Source organism: Engraulis encrasicolus, chromosome 8, assembly GCF_034702125.1.
Source record: "Engraulis encrasicolus isolate BLACKSEA-1 chromosome 8, IST_EnEncr_1.0, whole genome shotgun sequence".
Classification (NCBI taxonomy): domain Eukaryota; kingdom Metazoa; phylum Chordata; class Actinopteri; order Clupeiformes; family Engraulidae; genus Engraulis; species Engraulis encrasicolus.
This window is the reverse complement of record NC_085864.1, coordinates 19825128-19834754: the sequence shown is the minus strand read 5'-3', so window position 1 is coordinate 19834754 and position 9627 is coordinate 19825128. Positions and strand designations below refer to the sequence as shown.

Genomic DNA, 9627 nt, shown 5'->3' with positions numbered 1-9627 from the left:
TTACTTGGGTAGCACTTTTTTTGTTTTCTAAAATGCAATAAAAGTTCACTATTGCATCGGCAATACGGTGTGCGAGTTCCCGTTGCCTGCTTCTAGTTTACCTATTGGAACCTACGCACCCACCCGGCACCAAGTCCAAAGGCGCCATACCTCCAATGAAAAGAACATCTGCAGATATCTGGCCATAGAAATCAATAGAAATTTGTGCAGGATTTAGTGCTTCCAGGTGGGTTTTGAGCATTTTTTGGGATGGAAATCATCGGTCTCATCTGGCAACCCTGCTGACTTTGGGACTAGAAGTAGCCCCTGGGCCAATGGCGTTCATAAAGCGCCCCAGCTTAGTCCACCTCAGCTTAGTCCTCAGCTCAGCTGCCCCCACTGCTGCTGTTACTGTTGCTGCTGTGGCTGTGGCCAATGGGCCCTGTCCTCTGTCCTGAGTGTAAGAGACACCGAGGCACTGGTGGAGGGGGGCCCCTCGTAATTTACAGCCACTTTTATGGCGGACCCCTGAGCACAGCTTAATTCACTGTTTGGGTCGGGGGACCCCTGAGCGCCGCTTAATTCACTGTTTGGGTCTGGGGGGAGTTTAAAGGCAGGGGGTGGAGGTCTGGGGCTCTGGGGGTGGTGGTGCTGTTCGGGTCGGGGGTTAGGAGGTGGAGGTCTGGGGGTGTATTAGAGGGGTGGTGGTGCTAGTGTGTGTGTGTGTATGGGGAGGGAGTCGTTTGTTGGTGTTACAGATTTTAGAGTCAGGGGATGGAGGTCTGGAGGGTTAGGAGGCAGGGGATGGAGGTCTGGAGGGTTAGGAGGCAGGGGATGGAGGTCTGGGGGGTTTGGAGGCAGGGGATGGAGGTCTGGGGGGTTAGGAGGCAGGGGATGGAGGTCTGGGGGGTTAGGAGGCAGGGGTGGTGGTACTAGAGGAGGGGATGGAGGTCTGGGGGTCTGTTGAGGGGTGGTGGTGGTAGTGGAGGGTGGTGGTGGTGGGGGGGGTGCTTGTCGGGCTTATGGGTGCCGAGCAACAGGCGTCTCTGTTATTGCTGTAGAATTCCCCTTGCTGTCAGCGAAGGCAGCTACAGGCACATGGTCACATGCTAATGTATTGTACATACGGCTGGGACATGTGTGAGAGCAGCACTCAAAGTCCAAACATACAACACAGACACACACACACACACACACACACACACACACACACACACACACACACACACACACACACACACACACACACACACACACACACACACACACACACACACACACACACACACACACACACACACACACACACACAGAAAGGCATAAACTTGAGTCATGTTGGATGTCTTGTTGTTTTTCTCACTTTGTTCTCCCCACTCCCCCACTATCATTCCTCTCCTTTATTCTTCCTCTCCTCTTTTCTGTCTCTCCTCTCTCTCTCCTTTATTCCCTTCCTCCCTCTTCATCCCCCCTCCTCTTCTCTTCTCTCCTCCTCCCTCCTCTACTTTCTCTCTCCCTCCTCTCATCTCATCTTCTCTCCTCTCCCTCATCTCCTCTATCTCTCTCCCTTCTCTCGTCTCATCTAATCTCATCTCATCTCATCTCCTCTCCTCTCCTCTCTCTCTCCCCCTCCTCTCCTATTCTATCCTCCTCTCCTCTCCTCTCCTCTCCTCTCCTCTCTCTCCTCTCATCTCATCTCATCTCCTCTCCTCTCTCTCTCCCTCTCCTCTCCTCTCCTCTCCTCTCTTCTCCTCTCTCTCCCTCCTCTCATCTCCTCTCCTCTCCTCTCCTCTACGTCTGGCATTACAGGACTCTGATCACTGGCATGGCATCTGGGAGCATCGTGGCGTTCAACATCGACTTCAACCGCTGGCACTACGAGCACCAGAACCGCTACTGAGAGCCGGGGGAGGAAAGGAGGAGAAGAGAAGAGGTGGAGAGGTGGAAGAAGGGATGGGATGAGATGGGAGGTAGGACTCAATACAGGGCCCAGAGTGGAAGAGAGGGAAAAAGAGAGAGAGAGAGGCAGGGGCATACAGACAAGGACAGGATACAGGAAAGGGGAGGATGAGGAGGAGGAGGAAGAGGAGGTGGAGGTAGAGGAGGGGGAGGAAGAGCAGGTGGAGGTACAGGAGGTGGGATCCAATACGCGGACCAAAGGGGGAAAGAGAGAGAGTGGGTCATGCAAGAATGAGGAAAAGCAATGATGAAGAAGAGGAAGAAGATGATGAGGAAGAGGAAGGGGTAGATGAAGAGGAGGATGGAGGGAGAGGGCAGCCACATCCACATGTAGGCCAAATGGAATCCCGGAGCTGAACTGCTGAACAGCCAAAAATACAACAAGGCCAAACACAAGAAGGAAGGAACAGGAAGAGAGAGGAAAAAAATGAGATTTAACTGGGGGACAGAAAATTGCACAGGAAAAGTGTAAAGAGAAAAACATATCGATCAACATTTGTGAGAAAAGAATATCGATCAACACTTGTGAAGAGAGAAGGCTGTCAACAAGTGCAGCGCAGAGACTCCTCTGCTCCTCGGGAGGACAAGAGCAAACAAAGAAAACAAAACAAAAAACAAAAATCAAACAAACATACATTTTCAGAGACATCTCCCAGGTTAAGTAGTTGGGGATTCTAAATTCTCGAGTATTATTTGAGTTTGATGTTATGCAACTCATAACAAAATAAATTTGACAGAAATGGGGGAAAATGTTAACTTTTTTTTTCATTTTTCCTGAACATCATGTCCATAATATGTTCCAGACTGTGAAATAATATTACGTAAACAGGAAACAATCAAAAAAAACTATCTATAACCAACATTTATACCGTACACGTTTGTAGGCCAGATGAACAACTTTGCCATCACTGCTAAATGTTGCTATTCATTTACATACTGTATGTCCTTTTTGTTTTGGTATGAAAACTATTTAAAACAAATGTAAGCATTATATTATATTGGGACTGTGAGAGTGAATATGTTTCCCTCCCCATCCAAGGATATGGCTGAGGGTGGGTGGGAGTCTATGTTGTGCAGATGATCCGATAATGTTAGTTTTTAGTCTGTAAAAATTTGATGCGTCTGTGTTTATCTACTGTTTTAACGCCCTGTTGTGTCTGACATCATGTTGTGTCACTAACAGTCTGAAGCTCAATCCAAAACTAAGTAAATGAACATTGTTACATACTGTAGGTTCACTATGTACTGTATGGAGCAAAACATTCACACACAAAAAATCAGCCACGCTAAAACAAAGTAACGCAACCTGCTACAAGGGGAATTTTAAGTTTATTCGAGAACTTTAGTGTACCGACAAGAAGGACATGGTATTTGGGAAGCTTTGGGAATATCATTTCGTGATTTTAAGTTGAGTTGACTTGAAATTCCTAGTACAACCTCTGTGTCCTCCTGAGTTGAATAAGCTTAAAAATCGTCTGCAGCAGGTTGCTTTACTTTTTTTCAGTCAGTTCAAACAAACAAACAAATCTGAAATGAATAGCAGCCCAAATCACTTGCTTGCCTGGCTGTTTGACTGTCATGATGATCGCCACACATTCATTTGATGGAGTCCACCCTGTCCACCCTGTTCGCCAATCCAACAAATCCCCAATCAGACATACAGCACATTTGAAGGGTTTCATTGCGAAACGTATCCACCATTTTTGACTTTTGCATTTTATTATTGGAAATGGCTGTTCAGAGGTCCTCTCACCTTTGTGTGAATTCTTGCCATTCAAATGTTTTAGGAACAGGTTATATAGGAACCTATATAAAATGCATTTTGTAGCAATGCAATGGAATGCCCAATACATATAAATGCCAATTTCCCAACAATCTACAAAATGGACATAGGTACACCGTTTTGCAACGAAACCCTTCATGTGGACGAACCATCTGTGTAGGCTAGATGATGTTTCCTGGCCACATTCTTTAATCAGATCACCAGTGACCAGTCATTTTGTGAAGTCATTTCTTTTTCATTTTTTGTAGGTCTTTGATGTAACCCATCTCACCCCACATAATTGGCATGAATTTGTTTTGCATGGTGCTGCCCCTGTTTTTGTTGATTGCGGTTCTTTTCTTTTGTGTCTTGTTTTTTTCTTGCACGTCATCAGCTACACAGTCTCTGAATATGTTACGCTGAGAAGGTTTTCAAATTTTGTACTGTAAGTAAAGCCTTCATTTTTGATGGTTATTTAGTTTAAAAGGAATTCAAAAGCAAAGGGCATGAGATGCAACACAAAAGGCGGAGTGATTCATTTTGAATTGTCATGGAGGAGCATTTTGCATGGTGTTAAGATGATTTGGGTTGACATTTAGTTATTTCATTAGATTATTTATTTTAAGTTTCATTATCATTACTGCCTTATTTAAGTCAACAGGGCCAACAGGGTGAACAGCATGCACTTGCAAGAGACCACATACAATATATTTAGATTTGGGATGAAACTTATGTATGTGGGTACAAAAAAGTGGAAAGTAATTATTTGCATTTTGAAAGAACACGAGAAAGTATACAGGCAGTACAAATGGAATATAGAAACAGATAGTTCATATTGTGCATTGCAATCAAAGAAAGTGTACTGTGCATACTGTATCCACAACATGTGGTTTGGTACAGCAGCATTGTGTTACTCTGTGTGTAGCACGTTTGTAATTAAACAAGTGTCTGATGTTCATCTTATTGTAATGTTTGGCAACAACAACAAATTGTTTGTTCTGTACACGTCCAAACCATAAGGCAATAAGCAATATCTGTATCTATATAAAAAAAAATCCAACCACACACACAGCTCATCACGCAGACGCAACTGGCATTTTATCACGTTAACAATTTAAATGAAACACTAATACACTGGGGGCGGAGGGGTGGGGGGTGGGGGTTAGTTATCGAACAAACAAAAGAACAAAAGGATTTTGAACTATTTTTGGATAGAGTAAGTTATGTACTGTTACCATGATTTCTTACACTTGTGTGACATACTGTACTATAATGTCACTAATTAGCATTTGAGTTCAAGTTCAACTGAATAATATGCAAACATATTTGGATTTGCCTTTTCTGTCTCTGGCTGTCTGCGTACTGTATGTGGTGCTGCGTGTATGTGTGCGGAATGGACGGCTACCCTACATTAGGCATTGGCTTTGCATGCACGAGTTCTTGCTGATGTGCAGGGATGGTACTGTGTGTGTACTCCACTTTGGGTGTTTTCACACTTGATCCCTTTCAGCCTTTTAAGCAAACCCAGACCTGTGACTCAGCAATTTTTGCGATTATCTGAGCACTCCAAAGTGTACCCAGACCCCTCGGAAGTGAGCTGTACTGAGACCTTTATTGACGTGGTCTCAGTACTGTTCGCTCATGAGTCCTGACAAGTTACACTTGTGACTAGGTGTAATCACTTCAGGACAGCTCTAGAGGAATGGGTGCGATCAAAAAGATGACGGACACACAAAAACACCTAATGGGACCAGAGAGAATAGCCGGTTCTTTTTGAAATGAAGTCAAAATATGAACAAAAAACATGGTTCACTTTTTGGTCCACTTAAAGAGGACGGAGTTTGGTTACTTAAAGGGGAGAAGGTGTGAAAATACCTTTTGGTTCGTTTCGTTTTGTTTCTCTAGCATCAAACTTTAGATTTGATATCGTCAATGATGCAAGCTATTTTGAATATGCCTGGGGATTCAAGCTTATCAATGAGGCTGTTTCGCTCATTGATTATTAATCATATTTATGTTGTAATTTTATTATTTATGTAAAATTGCTTTAATAAATGCCAGTTTTGTACTGGTCTTTTTTAATTTATATTTATTTACATGGTTTATTGATTTGTCACATTTGAAGCGCATCGTTTTCACCACATTTGTTTCAAATAGTTCAACATAAATTATTACTGATATACTGTATCTAAATTGGTAAATGTAAAATAAGTTGAAATGATTTCCTTCTGTTGTTTTTATAATAAAATGTGATACTCCATATAATATTGTCTTTTTGAATTTTTGAAGTGTGTGTTACAATGAAATGCCTCCAGTTTTGAGTACAAGCTGACAAAAATGCATGCTTTTCTGTGGAAGAGCGCGTATGTTGTTTCAATGTCAGTAGGCCTATTTTGATTTCATAACACACACACACACACACACACACACACACACACACACACACACACACACACACACACACACACACACACACACACACACACTTTAAAAAAAGCACCGTAGACAGTGATGAAGGAAAGTGTTTATTGATGTTTTGTGCATGTTGGACATGTGGTATTGGATGGTAAAGGATGTCTGCTACTGTACATATAAGCGATGGATGGCTTCACACCGCGCCACTCTCTGCCTGTCTCCCTCCACACTCCACAACCGCCATACACTACCACCAAAGAATCATCTAGTAGAGTAACGATACTTCAAGACCATACTTTTTCTGGATGGTTTTGACATCAGGTGAACGCACCCAGGGCTGAACTGGCCATCTGGCATAGTGGGCATTTCCCAGTGGGCCCTGCACCCTCATGGGCCCCTATTTTCAGAAATGGAAATGTTTTTCTTTTTTTTTTTAAAAACATTTTTGAAAATAGGGGCCCACTAGGGTGCGGGACCCATCACTGAGTGAGTTCTGTGCAGCTAATTGTGAGGGGCCCCTTTAAGCGAGAAGTGCGCGGGTCCTATTTCTCCCCCAGTCCAGCCCTGAACGCACCCTTTAGAGACTTTAGGTTGAGAATAAATGGAGTTCCCTCGGCGCTGTAGATGGCGGTAGCACACATCTTGTGCAAGGCGCCACCAAGTGCCACAAAAAGAGAAGAAAAAGGAGACAACGCCCCCTTTAGGAGACCAAACCTGTAGGTGTGATTTGAGGTATCTTACTTTACTAGACGATACTTTGCTACTACTTGTACTAATGATAAACACAACATGGACGACTACTGTATCAGAAACCCATAGTAAAATGCATTACTATTGAGAATGGATGTACAACATGAATCAATGATGAATCAGTGAAAGAATTCCTGTTTGCATACAGTTTCCACACACTCTTTACAATAGGACACTGACCAGAGACAACATGACTTTTGAAAGAGTTTCTTTTTCATCTTTGTGTGACTGGATGGTTTGTATTGGACAATTACGTACATACATTATCTTAACATTTTCTCATTTATAAAGGAGAGGGTCATACCATACGCATGCCATACTGGATAGCAGATTAACTTACACTACATGCCGTCTTGTGCTTGTCACTCACTCCATTCAGTACCCCACTAAGTCATGACACCAAGTGACATCTCAACGTCTGTAAAAATGACTGTGGCATGTGCTTGTTTAAGCTGAATTGTCAACTTTGTTTGTGCTGCATTTGTTTGAACCAGCTCTTGTTACATTTTGGGATTACATTATACAGAGGAACAAAAGACATAAACAAACAAACAAACAAACCTACAAGAGAAAGCAAACATACCAGAGCACAAGTCTTTCATTTACAACAGTATACTTGCACCCATGCACGTAGGAAGGCATAGAAGAGAGAGAGAGAGAGAGAGAGAGAGAGAGAGAGAGAGAGAGAGAGAGAGAGAGAGAGAGAGAGAGAGAGAGAGAGAGAGAGAGAGAGAGAACTCTCATTGTCCCCAGGGGCCACAGGGGGGCCTCAGGCACCAATGTGAACCATGGAAGTAAATGGGCCAAACATAAACATGTTTACAATACACTCAATCAACAATCGTTGTTATCGCTCTACATTAGAACGTGAAGCATAGCTATATTTTTTTACCTTGAAACTGATGACCAGTGGCCGATCTATGTAATTTGAAATGATAGAGTCTCTGCAACGCTATCATTTGGTGCTTGCATACGTATCACTAGGGTAGAGGAAGAGATGTTCTATTGTGACCGGCTATGACATATTATATCCAATCTTGGTGATATGCTAGCAGTTCATACAACAGAATGTTGCAAAATCGTTCAGTAAACACATGTGGATAGTATAGGGTGGAAACTGATATAGCAAATTGTGCTTTCTCTCTCTCTCTCTCCCTCTCTTTCTCTCTCTCTCTCTCCCTCTCTCTCTCTCTCTCTCTCTCTCTCTCTCTCTCTCTCTCTCTCTCTCTCTCTCTAGCCTGTCTGTCTGTCTAATGTGTTTTATCTGATACTGTCTGTCTTGACAGGCTAGCTCTTTGAGGAGTGATTAGAATTTTGCCAAAATTTGGAGTTCTCGTTACTGTACGAGAACTCTAGAGTGTTCGAGTAAAATTCTAGAAGAACTGGAGGAAAATCCTTACTCCTCAAAGGGCTCGTAGCGTAGCACAGAGTAATGTCAAGGTAGTAAATGGAAAGCTACATAGTTTTAGCAAGATCATATTGGTCAACAGATCAGAGATTATCAATGAATGGGTTTTTTTCAATGAGTATAGCCATTGCATCACATATTCATGGGTGCTTTACAGCCAGGGTGAGAAAAACAGAAGACCAACTGCTCCACAACTAATGATGCTTACATGGAGAGTTGGTAACTTGGACCAATTACATTCAACATATTGTGATTTGTATACTGAAGCTTTAAAATATATACTGTGTTGTTTTGTTGGGACAAGTCTTCTCTTTTACCCTGGACTGAGTACCGGTACTGTATGTAGTTCCCATTCTTGTCTTTATTTTTAATTGTTTATGTTCTTTCATAACTGCATTTTACTTTCTTTTACTGAACTATTAGCCTTTTGTTAATGGCACATATTTACGTCATAAACATTCTCAAGCTCTTTCTCCAAAATGGCACATTACTGTAGATGCACTTTCTGCACCTCTTCTTCACACTCAAATGCTTTGCTCACTTCTGAACGACTTAAATATTAATTTCAAATAAACTTAAATAAATCACTCACGACTACACACCCCACCTGTGCTTTGTAAGGGGAACTACTGTGCTTTACTGTGTTTTCCAGTGTTAGGCTTACCCTATCTGGCCCAAACGGACTATAATCATCAAGTATATAACCATTCTTCATTTCTTTGCAGTCACAAACCATGCACTGTAAAACATTGCAGCCAGTTAAACGTAAAAAGTAAGTTGCCCTACTGCCTTTTGTAAGTCAACTGAACTTGAGAAAGCCTCAAGTTGAGTTAACTTAAAAACTTAAGGCAGCAGGGGAACTTACTTTTTTATGTTTAATTGGCTTGTAACGTTGTAGTGTGTGGAACAGGTCCATAATGACTGAAGCGCATGTACCCATACAGTACTGTACTGACTGTGCATGTCTGTTTTGTGCTCTTTCAAGACCTTAAGATTTTGTTTCTCTCAAGATGTGAGAAACTGCACTTGCACTATTTTAGCATTTTTTTTAGGTGATGCAGTGACGATGTATCACCCTAGATCACTGTCTCTGTAGTACTGCCACACAACTCCAAAGCAAAAGGTGTCAACAAAGATCTAACAAAGTATACGAGAAGCAGGTAGACTATATCTCAAAGCCTCTGCAGGGCCTCCATAGCCTCTAGAAACAGATAGCCTCTATGTTTCATAGCCTCTATGTTTCGTTTTGTTTTCTTCTTCTCAGAGTTAACATTGTTGACCATTTTGTTACATATCATCAGCACCAAAATAAATAGGAAAAGAAAAGAAGAAACATTGGTAAATGCTGAACCCTATA

At 42.3% G+C, this 9627-nt stretch overlaps 1 protein-coding gene across 1 annotated transcript in view; it reads left to right on the top strand.

Moving 5' to 3' along the window:
- LOC134454832 (neurobeachin-like) overlaps positions 1 to 1876 on the top strand; it is a 716394-nt gene extending 714518 nt beyond the window's left edge. Inside the window, exon 62 of the mRNA XM_063205991.1 lies at positions 1786 to 1876. Within this exon, the coding sequence (XP_063062061.1) occupies positions 1786 to 1876 (91 nt within the window). The remainder of the gene's footprint in view (positions 1 to 1785) is intronic.
- Positions 1877 to 9627: the final 7751 nt, after the last annotated feature.